Source organism: Zootoca vivipara, chromosome 14 (assembly GCF_963506605.1).
Source record: "Zootoca vivipara chromosome 14, rZooViv1.1, whole genome shotgun sequence".
NCBI classification, from domain to species: Eukaryota; Metazoa; Chordata; class Lepidosauria; order Squamata; family Lacertidae; genus Zootoca; species Zootoca vivipara.
This window is the reverse complement of record NC_083289.1, coordinates 965,888-982,192: the sequence shown is the minus strand read 5'-3', so window position 1 is coordinate 982,192 and position 16,305 is coordinate 965,888. Positions and strand designations below refer to the sequence as shown.

The 16,305-nt window shown below is 50.8% G+C and overlaps 1 protein-coding gene across 1 annotated transcript in view; it reads right to left on the bottom strand.

The window, feature by feature from the left end:
* The window catches only part of ACSBG1 (acyl-CoA synthetase bubblegum family member 1), a 29,696-nt gene that overhangs the window by 10,320 nt on the left and 3,071 nt on the right, over nt 1–16,305 (bottom strand). The window contains exons 3-9 of the mRNA XM_035137911.2: nt 11,719–11,936; nt 11,092–11,180; nt 9,906–10,026; nt 6,650–6,730; nt 3,907–4,056; nt 1,704–1,880; nt 843–1,024 (exon numbers count right to left, since the gene is read on the bottom strand). Of these exons, the coding sequence (XP_034993802.1) occupies nt 843–1,024; nt 1,704–1,880; nt 3,907–4,056; nt 6,650–6,730; nt 9,906–10,026; nt 11,092–11,180; nt 11,719–11,936 (1,018 nt within the window). The remainder of the gene's footprint in view (nt 1–842; nt 1,025–1,703; nt 1,881–3,906; nt 4,057–6,649; nt 6,731–9,905; nt 10,027–11,091; nt 11,181–11,718; nt 11,937–16,305) is intronic.

Here is a 16,305-nt window from a genome sequence, read left to right as displayed (position 1 = left end):
AAAGAGGAGGGAGGGAGGGAGGGAGGGAGGGAGGGAGGGATACCCCCCCAACACACACACACACACAAGAGAAATGGCAATAGCTTTGAGATGCAGAAAAAGAGGCCCAATTGAATTTATTTCTGACTGACATCAAGAACAGAACAAGATGCAAAGCGGCCACAGGGAAAAGCCCCCCCCCCCGAATAATATCTCGTCCAGTCTACTGTGCATCTGCATCAGCACAACCAGACACCTTCTTCTGCCCCAGCTTCAACCAAACCTGTCTCTCCTGCATTGGTTTCTACAGCCACAGCAGGGGCTGCTACCTTCCAGCGGTTTGACTTCACTCCCTAAAACACACTCTTCCATTGTCTCCCGAGACAGACAGAGGCCAAAAACGCTCTGCTCCAGGGGTGGGCCACCTGTGGCTTTCCAGGTGTTGTTGGACTACACCAGGGGTGGGGAACTTCAAACTGAAGAGAGGAATGTAGCCCTCCAGTTTCCATTCTCTGGCCCTCAGGGTTATCCCTCCTGCGGGATGTGATCCATTGGTGCAGTCAAATGCAACATTCCTTATTTCCCTAGAGTGGGCACAGGAAGGGGGACATCCACTCAGGGTAACTTCCTGTTCCTCTGGTCTGGAGCTTCCTCCCCCTGCATGTGACCTGGGAGATGGGCATGGCTCTGGCTGACTCCACAAAAGAGCCAAGTCAGGCAGCCATTTTCTCAGTTCATCTAGTTTTGTCTTTCTATTGTCTTGCTACAATATGGAAGTCTACCCTGAGCTTGTCTTTAAGGACTAGGAGTCCCTGGTGCTAAGCTGTGCTGAATCTCCTGCTGGCCAGATCTGCATGACGTACCTATTAGAGGCACTCAGGTTTTGTTCCAAGCTGACCGACATGGCCCAAGACAGGATTTTCTTCTTCACAAAGCCAGATTGAGAAGAGGCATCTTTGATCTTTTCCATGATCTTCTCCCACACCCGGGGAACTCCCATATGTGAGGTGGGCAGCACCTCTTTCAGGGTACCCACCAAGCCCGCCTAAGAAGACCAAGAATGGAGGGCAAAATTGTGAAGCAGAGACCACAGACAACCAGAAATTGCATAGACAACACAATATAGCCAGACACTAGCTAGCTACTTCGATTTGGCTACATATTGTTGATATTTCTGAGGTCAAACAAAGCCACTTGAGAGTGAAGGCAATCATTCCTAGATAGGAATTGCCCTCACTCAGAATGGGTGAAGCTTCATTTCAGAGAAGACCCCATTGTTGAAAAGAGGGGAAGGCTTTTTGTGGCTACCAAAGACATTCTCAAAAAGTGCTCCCTTTTGGCTCAGCCTGAGTTCTGTACTTCTTTCAAAATCTACAGACTCTTTGGCCAGGAAGGGACAGTTAGAATAAAAACATATATCTGTAGTCAATGATACTTTAACCATCCCGATCACTAGTCATACTTTACACTTAAAGGGTGTTGAAAGGTTTAATCACCCCCAAAGGCAGTAAATTAACTGTTTGTTCCCCATGTAGTCTGGTTCTTAACGTTTTCCAGAGGGGTTTCCAAAGTTTTAAAGGGTCTCCTGCATCATCTCGCTGAAAAACACCAAAGTCAACTTGACAATTTTGAGGAGTGAAAAACAACTGGGGCGTTTTGTATTATTATTATTATTATTATTATTATTATTATTATTATTACATTTTATTTCTTTTTACACAGACCTTTAAGGCATCTGGCTCTGCAAAGTAGACCTGTTCTCCCCACTTGATTCCAGTCCAGAGGTCATAAATCTGGGCAGCAATGTGGCTGAGAGGAAGGTAGCTGACAATGGTCTCCTGCTGGATTTCAGCCGGCTGCATGTCCCCTGCCCGGCTGGCATGGGCCGAAGTCCAGGTTATCTGTGCAGATAAATACAGAGGAGTTAGATAATGGAGCAGATGTCCTTTGTCAATGAGGAGCCCTCCATCAGCAAAGGTCACATTCACACCATGCATGGAAAACATTCTGAGTCCACTTGAAGCAGTTCATGGCTTGCCCCCAAATAATTCTGGGAGTGGGAGTTGGTCCAGGGGGCTACCGTTTTCAGAGTGGTTTAGCAATCAATCCCTTTCCCCAGAGAACTCAGGGAACTGTCACTCCATGATCAGAGGGGATGGGAGGGGGGATTTTGGTCCATTTCGGATTTTGTATTCACCAGTTAGCACTTCTTGAAACGCTACATGGTCCGTTAGTCCATTTAGCCTAGTAATGTTGACTCTGAAGGGCAGCAGCTCTCCAGGGATTTGGAAGAATCCCAGGTTGGGATTCAAGGTGGCTTACTACATCTAAAAACATCATTATAAAATACCAAGTAAACCCTAGTTTAAAGCAATGGCTAAAGTACATAAAAGCACATTTAAAATCAGCATTCAAGTTCAGTTTGCAGTGGCAGCTGCCCAGTGCTCAGCATCATTTGCCTGAACAGGAAGCTCCTAACCTCCCAGCAGAAGGATAGACAGAGGGAGCCTGTCTGACCTCTCTTGGGAGGGAATTTCACAACCTGGGGGCCACCACAGAAAAGGCTTTCTCTTGTCTCACCACCAACTGAGCTTCTGATATTGTCAGGACCCACAGAAGGTGCTCCCCGAGGAGCTTAGCACCCAGGCAGATGTGTATAGAGAGATGAAGAAGATTAGACAAATTCATGGAGGAAAGGGCTCTCGAAAGTACTACTGTAGATGTGATGGCTCTGCTCTGCCTCCACAGTCGGAGGCACACGGGAGGGGGGGGGCTCTTGGGCTCAGGTGATGCTGGGGGCATCTGGTTCGCCACTGTGGGAACAAGAGGCTGGGCAGATGGCCGGATCCAGCAGTGAGCTTCTTCTTAGGTTCTTATGTTCTTGGGCCCAAACTTCAGAAACAGGCTGGTAGCCAGTGAAGTTGTTTCAGCAGGGGAGGACCTTGTTTCCTGTGAACAGCGCCAGTCGGCACTCTGACCCCAGCACTTTGACTAGCAAAGGAGTAAGACCGGGAAGCTTTGTGGCATGTGAGGAGGAGAAGGGCAATGGGCAAAGGCTGAGGTCAAGCAGGTGCAAGAGCTGGTGGCAGAGAAAGCTTTCTTCTGAGTCCAAGGCTTTGGTGTCTCCTGCACATCTAAATATGCTTTACTGCATCATCCTGTGAGATGCTGTGGCTCCGAATTTAATCACAGGCAGAGGGAAACATCCTTTCATAAAGAGGGCATCAGCCCACATATGTGGCCAAGGGATTTTTCCAGGCTGAGGGTGATATTATAAATACGCTCTCCGCTGACAGCTGTCAGGAGCAGGTCAACCAGCCAGAATAGAAATCACGTAGGGAAACAGGAGTCACCAACTTTGCATCCACTGTCAGGGAGACAGGAAGCAGCCTTTCACAGAGGTAGACTATTGTCTATCTAGCCCAGCATGGTAAACTCTGGCAGGCAGCAGCTCTCTAGGGTCTGGGGGTGGTGAGTCTTCTCCATCACCTGCTGTCTGATTATTCTTCCAGCTGGAGAAGCAAGCAACTGAACCCCGAGAGGTTCTGTGTGCAAATCATGTGGAACATAGGAAACTGCCTTATGCAGACTCAGACTACTGGCTCACTCTTCTGCACTGACTGTCAGCAGCTCTCCACCATTTCAAATGGGGTTCATTCCCAGCCCTACCTGAAGCTGCCATGGCCTGAACTGTTCTGGTTTGGGTGAAATTTTTGACATTCTGGAGGCAGGCTTTTGAGAGATATCCCAACAAACCCCATTGATTGTTCTGCTCTCTTGCTTATAGTTTAAGAAACATTTCTTTCTGTCCTGTTGTGTTCTTATGGCAAGTCACTTCCAAGCATTCCCACGACCAGGACCTGCCTATTTGAAGCTGAAGATTCAAATGCACTCCCCCAGGGAGAGGTGGGTGCCTAGAATACACACATTGTCATGGTTAAGCATCACCCCTTTGGGTTTCCCCGTCGTTCCGGATGTGTAGATCAGAACGCAACATTGATTTGGCTTTTGGGACTCAATTAGAGCATCCAGCTCTCCATCCTGGATCTCATTGCCCAACTCCATAAATTCATCCATCTGCAAAAGAACAGGGAAGGAGAGACATTGTTTATTTAACAACATTTAAATAAAGCATTTTTACCCTGCCCTTCAGCCACATGACTTCCACAACAGCTCATATAATAATAAAAGCAAGACAGTCCCTCCCTGATGCCTTACAATCTAAAAAAAAAAGCAAAACCAAACACGACACAAAAGAAAAAGGGGAAGAGAAGGGAAAACAAGCAAATTAAATAGCTAATTTTTGGAGTTGTGTGGCAATTCTTATAAGCACCATCTGGAATTGAAACAATTCAGGAGCAGATGTCAAAAGCAGGTGGGCTCTCGTAAGCCTGAGGGTAGGGCCTGTCTTGTTCTGCTCTGGGAGCCTTTTTGGCTGAAGTGCAGGGCACAAGTGCGCTAAATAAATCAACGAATATCGCTAAACTTCTGTTTCCTGATAGCCTGTTTACCAGAGAGAAATAAAAAAAACTCTGATCTTTGTTACTCTTGCTAAATTCCCCCAACGTACAAATACCTGTGAGTCAACTCAAACAGGGGTCAGCAAGGTTTATCTTGCCTGGGCCGGATCGGTCCCGTGGAGATCCCTCCGTGGGCCAGAATGCGTGTGCGCGCCTGCAATTTTAGGCATCTGTGTCTGCGCAGATGCAATTGTCGGCATCTGCACGTGCGCAGACGCAATTTCCAGTGCCACGGAAGTGAGTCCCCGCACCATGCCGCTTTAGCACAGCGCGAGTGGGCAGCTCAGTTTGGGGGCGGCACGTGGGCCAGTCAAATGACCTCCGTTGGCCGCTTCTGGCCCATGGGCCTTAGGTTGGTGACCCCTGAACTAAAGACACTTGCTGCAAACATGCCTCACAGAGCTACAGTTCCCAGCACTCTTAACAAACTACAGTTCCCAGGATTCTGGGGGTGAGGTGTTTTAAATGTATAATATATAAGCAGACGCTTACTGGAGAGTTAATCTAACTGAAGTCAGTGATAGGAGCTCATCTGAAGCTGCCCTTATCTACACTGAATTGTTTGTCAAGTCTAAGGCATGGACGATGGAAGCTAAAGATTCCTGAATCCACGTTCATTGTTATGGCAATTTCACTCTCCGTGAGCCAATGTCCTTTTCTGCCCTCTGCACTCGCTGGGCAGGTGCCACCCCTCTTGTTATGGGTCAAGGATTAGTTCTCCTTCCCTGGTGACGCTTCATCATGCCCTCATCCTGGCCAAGTGACCCCTGTTCCTCCCACGAAGCGCTAATCCTTCTGCTCCCAAGCTGCCTGGCTGCGGATTTCTTGGCAAGCTCCTGCATCAGGGTAAAGTTTCTGCTTCCACAGACATTTGATGCCACCATTTGAAAAGGCTGGGCTGCATCTGAAGAGCAAAGGGGAAATGAGCCCCAGCGCTCTTCTGCAGACGCTCCAGGAAGACCTCTTACAAGAATTCATGAGGAATGCTGGGCACTACCTTGTAGCAATCCAGACCACTGCAGCATCTGTCACTGTAGTCTTGAGAATATTTGAAGGGCCTGCTAGATCAGGCCATTGGTCCCTTATGGGAAACCTTCACACAGGATTCGAACACAAGAGCCCCCTTCCATCCTATGCTTCCCAGAAACTGACATTCAGAAGCATGGCTGGCTCGGGGCTTGCAGTCCTTGAGAGCCCTCTCCTCCACCAGTCAGTCCAGTTCTCTTTTAAAGCCATCTAGGTTGGTGGCCATCTGGGCCCCCCAAAATTTTCAAGGAGGGGACCAGGCCCTCCCAAAATTCCACTGTGTCTGTGTGTACGGCAGCCGCACATGCACACGACACGTGAGCAAGCTGGCACGCTTGCCATCAGTGCTTCCTGTGGAAGTGAGTTCCATGGTTTAACTATGTGTTGCCTGAATCTCCCCACACTCTGCTTCTTTGGAGGTCCATGACTCTTCTACCTTTTCAACCCAAATGTGCATTTGGGGATCCCTTTATTCATTTCCAGCCATATATTTCCAAACTTCCTTGGATCAGGCCACGTCCCAACAACCCACCAGCTGAAGACCAGTGATCTAGCTCAGTATTGTCTACACTGACTGGCAGAGACTCTCCACGGTTTCAGGCACGACTCTTTGTCAGCCTGACCTGGAGATGTTGGGAATTGAACCCGGGACCTTCCTTCTGCATGCCAAGCAGGTGCGGGGCTGGCGCGCATCCCAGGGGCGTGACAGGCGTCCTGGGGGCAGAGCATGCCACCTGCAGGGGCGGGGCAATGGCACTCTGCCAGGATTGCGCTGCCGGGGGGGGCGGTGCGCTTCCCCCCCCCCCGCACTCCTCTTCCTCCGCCAGTGCTGCTGGGTTACAGCCCTTGGCTTGAGAGACTCATTGAAAACAGTCCTTGGAATATTCTGCTTGCAGGATAACAAGCTCACCAGCTACGCTATTTCATACGTGAGCTATATTCTGCATGCACAATGTATTCCGAAGAAAAGCTGTTCTCTACTATTTTGAACAACTTGCACTCTTGGAGGCATTTTTCATTGGTTTTCAGGCATTCCAGCAACAAGAAAGAAGAGACAAAATGAATCAGATCAGCAGAAAGAAGCAGAATTTCTTGTATGGTTTGTGGTTCCTTGCCCATCATACCGTGTACAAATTGGGATGCTTCTCAGCCAAGGGCCCCCTGTACATCACAATGGCCTTCAAGTGTGGTAAACAATTCTGGATCTGTGCAACATTTAGGGGGGGGGGAGATGAAACATATGTGAATTTATTGCATTTTAAATCCTTGTTCCAAAAAAAGCCCCATAGCTAGTGAACCCGGAAGAGCTGGGAAAAGGCTCTCAGCCATGGGGCCACCTGAGCTGCTGGTGACCAGGCTGATTCAGGAGCACAGCCCTGGGGCTTCTCCAAACCCCCTCTTGTTCCACTGCTCCCCACCCACCACCCATGGCCTCCCTCAGGGACAACCACTCTTTGGTGCTCAGTCAGAGCAAACGGCAATTTCCCTGGATTTCCCTTTGTTCCAATCTGTCACTGAAGAGCAGGTTTTCCCTTGGAAAGGAGCAGGGCAAGGGGGAAACCGCTCAGCCAGTGCTTTCTAGGGATGACACAACCAGAAGCAGGGGAGAGACCCTGCTCCTTCCAAGCAGCCATGTACATAGGATTCCCCGGGCCAAGGAATTGGGGCCCCTGCATCCCTCCTGCCCCCAGCAATCTATTGACAAGAGCCACTGCTTATGTACCCAACTCCCGCCCAGCAGGCTTGGCTTTTATCAGGGGTTAAACTCATCCCCAGTGTCCCTCCCCCTTACCCTATAATAAGCATTGTTCTGAATGCATGACCCAATCAGCAATTGCACATTTATTCCAAATCCATTTTAAAGTACAGGTGTGTCTCCCACCACTTATGTGGGGGGTGCATTCTGGGGCCCCCTGCACATAAAGGAAACCACATAAGGTGGGGAGAACCCTCTACAAAGCCTCCCAACACCCATTTTCACCCTGCTCTCCAGCTCTCTCCCCTGCTCTCTCTCTCTCCATACAACTCTCTCTGGAGGATGCGCAGGAAAGGGGCCTCTGTGGCTGCTGCACTATCCTGCACATCAGCGGTTAGGCGGGGAGGCTGAGCCATGTAAATAAAGCCCCACTGTGCCTCTGGTCTCTCCGGGGCATCCTTTGCCCTCACTGCTGTCCCCTTCAGGCTCCAGGGAGGGTCTCCTTGGGAGTCATGAGGACTCTCCAGCTCTCTCCCACCATTACCTGGTTTGACTTCATTCATTCATTCATTCATTCATTCATTCATTCCCTGGTGCTGTGCATATACATAGTTGCACGCGAGTAAAATGTGTGTAAGTGTGGGGGGGGTGCCTGTATTTGGTTTAATTAATTCAACAAAATGGCTGAACTTGATCCAGTGAGCCCATCTTTTCAAGGTGAGCCCTTGCCTCCTAGCACCCTGCCAAGTGATCCCACCCCCAGGGGGCACGACCACCCACTTTGGGCACAGCTGGATTATGCCCCCCCTTCCCCAGCACCAGTGCAAGATCTGCTGATGTGGGGAGTGTCCTCCTCATCTGCAGCTGCTCAGTGAGGCCTGACTCTGCTCTTCAGTCCTTCCCAGAAAACAATGCCCTCCTGGAGACAGATCAGAGCTTTGCTCCACCTGGCCCAGGGCACTGGGCTGCCAGGGTGGGTGCCGCGCTGTGCGCCGCGCCCGCCTGCCAGCCATGCTGGGAAACGGGGCGGGGGGGGGGGGCGCCGGAGGGATCTTCACACCAGGGCACCAGATATGCTTAAGACGGCCCTGGGCCCAGTATTGTCTTCCCTGGCTGGCAGCAGCTCTTGGGCAGAAGGTTATTTCTTAGCACCTGCTATCTGATCCTTTTAACGGGATGACAGGGATCGAACCCGAGACTTTCTGCATGCAGAGCAGGTGCTTCACCCCAGAGCAAAGGTCCTTCTTCAGCTGCACCCAGCCTTTCCTTTCAGCCCCCAGTCGATTCCTCTGGGAATGGGTTAGCTTTCTAACACAAAATATCTTGTGCAGGTTCTGGGCGGCTTCCAACAGAAAAATAAAATAAAATATATTAAACATTAAAAGCCTCCCTAAACAGGGCTGCCTTCAGATGTCTTCTAAAAATCTGGTAGTTGTTTTTCTCTTTGACATCTGGTGGGAGGGCGTTCCACAGGGCGGGTGCCACTACCGAGAAGGCCCTCAGCACTGGACCTCAGTGTCCGGGCAGAACGATAGGGGTGCAGACGCTCCTTCAGGTATACTGGACCGAGGCCATTTAGGGCTTTAAAGGTCAGCACCAACACTTTGAACTGTGCTCGGAAATGTCCTGGGAGCCAATGTAGGTCTTTCAGGACCTGTGTTATGTGGTCTCGGCGGACGCTCCCAGTCACCAGTCTAGCTGCCGCATTCTGGATTAATTGTAGTTTCCAGGTCACCTTCAAAGTAAAGTGCATTGCAGTAGTCCAAGCGGGAGATAACCAGAGCATGCACCACTCTGGCAAGAAAGTCTGTGGGCAGGTAGGGTCTCAGCCTGCGTACCAGATGGAGCTGATAGACAGCTGCCCTGGACACAGAATTGACCTGCGCCTCCATGGACAGCTGTGAGTCCAGAATGACTCCCAGGCTGCGCACCTGGTCCTTCAGGGGCACAGTTACCCCATTCAGGACCAGGGAGTCCTCCACACCTGCCCGCCTCCTGTCCCCCACAAACAGTACTTCTGTCTTGTCAGGATTCAATCTCAATCTGTTAGCTGCCATCCATCCTCCAACCACCTCCAGACACTTCACTGCCTTTACTGGTTCTGATTTGAAAGAGAGGTAGAGCTGGGTATCGTCCCCATACTGATGAACACCCAGCCCAAACCCCCTGATGATCTCTCTCAGCGGCTGCATATAGATGTTAAAAAGCATGGGGGAGAGGACAGAACCCTGAGGCACCCCATAAGTGAGAGTGCAGGGGTCTGAACACTCATCCCCCACCACCACTTTCTGAACACGGCCCAGAAGGAAGGAGCGGAACCACTGTATGACAGTGCCCCCAGCTCCCAGCCCCTCCAGACGGTCCAGAAGGATGTTATGGTCGATGGTGTCAGAGGCCGCTGAGAGATCCAGCAGAACTAGGTAACAGCTCTCACCTTTGTCCCTAGCCCACCGGAGATCATCAACCAGTACGACCAAGGCAGTCTCAGTCCCATTATGAGGCCTGAATCCTGACTGGAAGGGATCCAAATGGTCCGCTTCTTCCAGGTGTGCCTGGAGTTGTTCAGCAACCACTTGCTCAATCACCTTGCCCAAGAATGGAAGATTTGAGACTGGGCGATAGTTGGCCATATTGGCCCCATCTATAGATGTTTTTTTTAAGAAGAAGAAGCTGAAGTCTCTTACTTGCATGATTTTGTCCAGTTGTTTCTGGTTTTCGACCACAATGATATTGGCTCGGCAGTCCTGAGCAATGTAGTGGCAGGCCTGAGGAGAACTGGTTGTGTAGATTCCTGTCACAATGCCGCTGGAAGGGGAGCGAAAGACACTTTTGAAAAAGGAAGGCTTTGCTTCCTGGCCCTGTTGTGTGCACCTCAAACTCCAAGAGGCTCCAGGGGTTCCTGCACTTTCCTTGCAACAAAGGTCAGAGGAGATGGTGGCATGTTTAGGAGCTATGGTTTTATTTACACCCATACACAACCTGAGCGTGGGATGGAGGCACTCACAGCATTAACCCTCCAGCAGATCTCACTTCCCCATTAGGTTGCCAGGGAAGCGCCCCCCCCCCAGCCTTGGGTCGAGTGCTGAGCAGAGATGCCTGTCTCTCTAGCTTCCATGACCATCCTTGCAAGGGCTTAGCTCACACCATGGTACTCCAAGGCTCCTTCCTCACTTCCTCACCCTGCCAGAATTACTCTTAAGGCGGGGGAGCCTGTGACTCATGAGGTTGGAGGATGCCGATGGAAACTGGTGTGGAAATTGACAATGTTCTCTCATTCGTCCTGTGTCCAGAATGGAAATCAATCTGGTGCATATGGACTATATTTACTGTTATTGTTGCCTTCAGTCTACAAATCAACACATAATGGATGACATACACCCATTGTCATTGTGTTTCTTTCACACCGAAACTAATGGTATGGAATGTCACATGATGGTAACAAAGCAGCTAATCGGACAAAATTCCACCACAGCAAGCCCAATGATGTCGTTTCTGTTGGAAACTAAACAGCAGCGGAATGGAAACAGTGCAGGTAACACTGGAAATTGGAGTCTTCCATCTACCCCTTCCACTGGCGAGGCTGATGAGTGTTGGGTCCAACAACATCTGGAAGGCCACAGGCTCCACATCGCTGGCTTTATAGTATAGAATGTGTTCCCATAGCACCCCCAGGATATAGCAAATGTGGCCAGGGTTCCAAGATGGAAGAAAGGTGAGATATCAGCATAAGAAAAGAGTAAAACAAAATGAAATACTGGTGAGGTGGTGGCATAATGGAATAAATGGTGGCTCCTTTGTTTCTGATCTTGCAAAACAAGGTTGGCTGAACAGTGCCTGAAATAAGTCCCATATGCCTCCCAAAAGGCTTACCCAGCAAAAACAGCTCCCACGGCTGAAATGAACCATTCTGTGGAATTGAACCCAAGTATCGCTACACTGTGGAATCGCTCAAGGCCAAGCTGGAGAGAGAAAGAGAGAGAGAAGATAAAGCACATTTTTTGCAAAAGAAATAGGGGTCTGAATGCTGCCTGAGGTCCATACCGTAGGTGGGAAGTTCCAGCGTGCAGATGCTGCTGCACTAAAAGATCAATTTCCAGCAGATGTGGCACCTACAATAGTGCCAGTTCTGCAGACTGAAGCAGTCTTGCAAGGCCATCTTGTAGGTCAGCTGGTCCCAAGTTGCTGGGGCTTGAAACACCAATGGAAACACTGTGAGCTTGGCCCACTGGCACATCAGGAACCCACCTCCCCATCTCTCTGAGACACGGGCAGCTTCTGGACCAGACATCTCTCAGGCTTGCTCTTGACGTTGGGGCTGTTGGTCCTCCTGCCAGGGACCTGCCCACCCTCCTAGGATGCTCGTCTGTTCTTATTGGGTGGCCTTATTGTTCACACCTCTCCTTACACTTTAAAAATGACTCTGAAAAGCAACCACACAAGAGCCACACCCCAAAGGACAGCACTTTGGATCTCCTGCTTCAGGCCCCCCAAGTTTACCTTCAGGAAGCTTTTAGCTGCTTTGCGAGAATAGTTGTAATACTCAGCAAAGGTGATCTTTTCCCATTCCCCGTCCTTCTTGCTGGCCATTGCATTGAGAGACCCGTATTTCTCTAAGGATTCTTGAAACATCTGGTGAACAGTTATGGGAGCTTGCAGACACGTGGGGTCCATCCTCAGCTTAACCAGCCCATCAGCAGACGTGGTCCAGAGAGGCACTGGGGAACAGGCAAAGAAATAGGAGACTGCTGCAACACCCCTGCATCTCTGTGGCATGACAAAGCCGCTTCTGGCGAACCAGAGCAGCGCACGGAAACGCCGTTTACCTTCCCACTGTAGCGGTTCCTCTTTATCTACTTGCACTTTGACGTGCTTTCAAACTGCTAGGTTGGCAGGAGCAGGGACTGAGCAACGGGAGCTCACCCCGTTGCGGGGATTCAAACCACCAACCTTCTGATCGGCAAGCCCTAGGCTCAGTGGTTTAACCCACGTCCCTGTAGTGGGCCACTTAAGGGTCTTCATCAGCATATTAAAAAACCAAGCTCAGTTGTAAGAGCTAACTGCCCTGCAGGCTCCTTGGGAGGAGAGAGAGAGCTGAGCTGGAAGCAGGCAAAGGTGGATCTAGGCGAGCACAACTGGTTCAGTCGCACCGGGCAGGGAGCCTTGTGGGCCCTGCAGCAGGTGCCCCAACTATGGTGTCCAATGGAAGGTGAGAGGTGGGGGGCACCAGAGGTTGGCATCACACAGGCGGCCACTGAAATTTGAGGTGCCAAGGTCTGCCACTGAATCCGGAGACCCAGAGACCTGCTTGCTCTGTGCTCCTTCTCAAGCTGAGACTAATGGAGAAGCAACATCTGTTGGGGCGTTAATCTGTGAGCCCCTCCATCTTGGGCTCAGGTTCTATATGCATGCAACTAAAACCACACATCCTCAAGACACCACCATCTCCAAGGAAACTGAGCCCTGGAACCCCTGAAGTTTCTCCACGCTTAGCGATTAAGGCAGCACGTAACAATTTTCTCAATGCTTGCCACCCATTCTACAGGCAGCCTATTCTGCTATAGCGAAGGTAAAGGTAAAGGGGCCCCTGACCATCAGGTCCAGTCGTGTCCGACTCTGGGGTTGCGGCGCTCATCTCACTCTATAGGCTGAGGGAGCCGGCGTTTGTCCGCAGACAGCTTCCGGGTCATGTGGCCAGCATGCCAATGCTGCTTCTGGCGAACCAGAGCAGCGCACGGAAACACCGTTTACCTTCCCGCCGGAGTGGTCCCTATTTATCTACTTGCACTTTGACGTGCTTTCGAACTGCTACGGTAGGTTGGCAGGAGCTGGGACCGAGCAATGGGAGCTCACCCCGTTGCAGGGATTCGAACTGCCGACCTTCTGATCAGCAAGCCCTAGACTCTGTGGTTTAACCCACAGCACCACCTGGGTCCCTCCATAGAAAAGGTAGGATTTGGCATTTAGATGCAATTCCTCACTGTCAAGATTTTAAAAGGAATAAAAACAACAAAAGCCTGGAGCGCTAAGAAGGTACGAGCTCTGCTGAGTAAGTCTAAATATCCATTAGGGTCCAATGTCTCCCCCCCCCCCCACACACACACAGTAGCCAACCAGTTGCCAGCAGAAAGCCCAGGCTTGAAGGCAATAGTCCTCACTTCTTGTTAACATTTACCCCTGCTGCCTGATACAGTATACAGAGGTATACTGTATTTGTAACTAGAGATTCCATTCTTATCATAGCTAATAAGAGCCCAAGATTCAGAGCAAAGGTCCATCTAGTTTGGGGCCCTGTTTCGCACAGAGGCCAACCCAACACCAGGAGTGAGGTAGCAAATTCAGAAGTGCAGGGTCCTTCACGATAGTCACGGCCATGACCCTTCTAAGATTGGGCAACCTTCTAAGATGATACAATAATCTTATAACTATACAATAATAATCATAATTAGAAATTAGAATGTCCTTGCTGATCTCTATGTGTTGCCTTTCAGCAAGATCTGCTATTTGCTGTGCACATACTGGGCAAAGGATACAGGCTGCCTCAACATCACTTTCAGAGTGACCGAAGTCATATTTTCCTGGAAGTTCCACTGCATGTCACAGAACTTGCTGCATCCCATTGTCTGGAAATGGAAGCACTGAATGTTTTCAGAGTTCCTGAATGCTCAACTTTGGAGCATGCAGTGGCTAAACAGCTCCCCTCTCATGTTGGTGGGGTGACTCCAGGGCTCTGGAGACAAGGATCTTGCAGAAACCCTGCTTCAGAAAGAGCAAAAGGTCTTCAACCCCCCCCCCCCAACAACCTGTTGGAATTCATGATTTGCAGGCAGCTTAGCAAGTTTGAAATTAGAATCTCCACAGCCTGGGAAGACAGAACATGAAAGGAATCTGCCTAGAGATAAGGAGACCCAGCAACAACCAAGTGATTGGCTGAGTTCCACTGGTGTGTGTTGGAGAGTGTTGGTGTGGTTAGTGCTGAGGAGTTGCTGAGAGTGAAGAGGTCCTGTTGTAATGACCGCTCCCCACATCAAATGGGGGGGGGCGGTCGCGTACAGCCCCTGGATCCCAGAGCAGCCCCTGGAAGTTCGGACTGGCGCCATCCTCCCCAGGCTGGATACCTGGGGTCTCCGCCTACCTCAGCCAATCGGCCAATCCAGCCTGGGGAGATGTTGCCAGGGGATTGGCCAGGTAAGGGGAGGGATCATGCAGCACACACAATAGAGGTGAATCTTACCTGAGAACCAGCAGTCGGCTTCAGAGCTTCTCCCACCCTCCACACCCTCATTCAAGTCTTATTTTGCAGCTTAACCTCTCTTTTCCACGGGTACACAGGCGCTGCTACATCAGGGCCACTGTTGGAGGGCCGGAAATGAATTTCCCTGCATTGGCAGGTTTCGCCTTTCCTGTAGCAGTACGTCACAACTTTGGCAGTTTCAGGCATTGGGCGGAATCCTAGTCTATCTTCCTAGATGGGGGCAATACCAGGGTTCCCCCCCTGTTAAAGGGGTCTTGGGGGGAGGCATTGTCCATACAGCAAATGGTTGTCATTGCTCTCCCCTCCAGCGGCGGTGAACAGGGGGCAGGCTCTCTGCTTGAACATTTGTTCTCCAGAGCCAGCCCAACCCCCACACATTCTGGATAACCCTGAAGTCTCCCAGAACCCCGGCTGGGGGCTGGGAGGAAGAATGCCCAATGCCTGAGCCAAGGTCTCCCTACATCTGAATCTTAATAAAGTTGTGGCCAATTTCAATCCCATAGCAAGTTGTCATTAAGTCATTATTCTGCTCGGGGGTTGCCTGGGGTTTGGGGGACTCCGCCTGTCCGCACAAATAGTAACTTGTGAATAGTTTGTATGTTTGCTGCTGTAAATAAAACAACAAGAACCAAGTTACTAGTCAGCAGTTTTTGTTCCTGCTCGTCGTCCAGCTGGACAATCTCAAGAGTTGCTCAACAATCACTGCAGCACTCTGAGGCACAGTTTAATTCTGTATCCAGGACAGCTGTTTATCAGCTCCATCTGGTATGCAGGCTGAGACCTTTCCTGCCTGCAGCTCTCACTTGGACTACTGCAATGCGCTCTACGTGGGGCTCAAGGGCGTACCCACCATGCGGCAAGTTAGGGCAGCTGCCCTACTCTAGAAGCAGGGCTGGTGGGCAGAGGCGGAGCACAGCCCGGCGGAGCGCGAGTTCGCCATTCCCGCCGCACCGCGCCGCACCCTCCCTCCAGCTCCCCGGCGCGCCCTCAGGCAAGGCCAAGCGCGGCGGGGAACCAGGGAGCGCGGCGCGGTGGGCGGGAACGCTGAACTCGCGCTCCGCTGGGCTGGGCTCCGCCTCCGCCTACCAGCCCTGCTGCTAGGGAGGGGCACAGCCCGGCGGAGCGCGAGTTCGCCGTTCCCGCCCACTTTGTGGCCCCTCCCCTTCCGTGCCTTGGCCCCTCCCCTTGCCCCCCCTAGTTTTGATCCTGGGTACGCCCATGGTGGGGCTACCTTTGAAGGTGACCCGGAAACTACAACTAACCCAGAATGCGGCAGCTAGACCGGTGACTGGGTGATTGGGTGACTGGGAGCGGCCGCCAAGACCACATAACACCAGTCTTGAAAGACCTACATTGGCTCCCAGTACGTTTCCGAGCACAATTCATAATATTGGTGTTGACCTTTAAAGCCCTAAATGGCCTCGGTCCAGTATACCTGAAGGAGCGTCTCCACCCCCATCGTCCAGCCCAGACACTGAGGTCCAGCGCTGAGGGCCTTCTCAGTAGTGGCGCCCGCCCTGTGGAACACCCTCCCACCAGATGTCAAAGAGAAAAACAACTACCAGATTTTTAGAAGACATCTGAAGGCAGCCCTGTTCAGGGAAGCTTTTAATGTTTAATAGATTATTGTATTTGAAAACTTCTGTTGGAAGCTGCCCAGAGTGGCTGGGGAAACACAGCCAGATGGGCGGGGTATAAATAAAATATTATTATTATTATTATTATTATTATTATTATTATTATTATTACAGTGTATTATTATTATTATTTCATGGCTGTGCTAGAGTGTGACAAAGTGAGGGGATCCAGAAAGTGGCAGAGAGGGGGGGAGG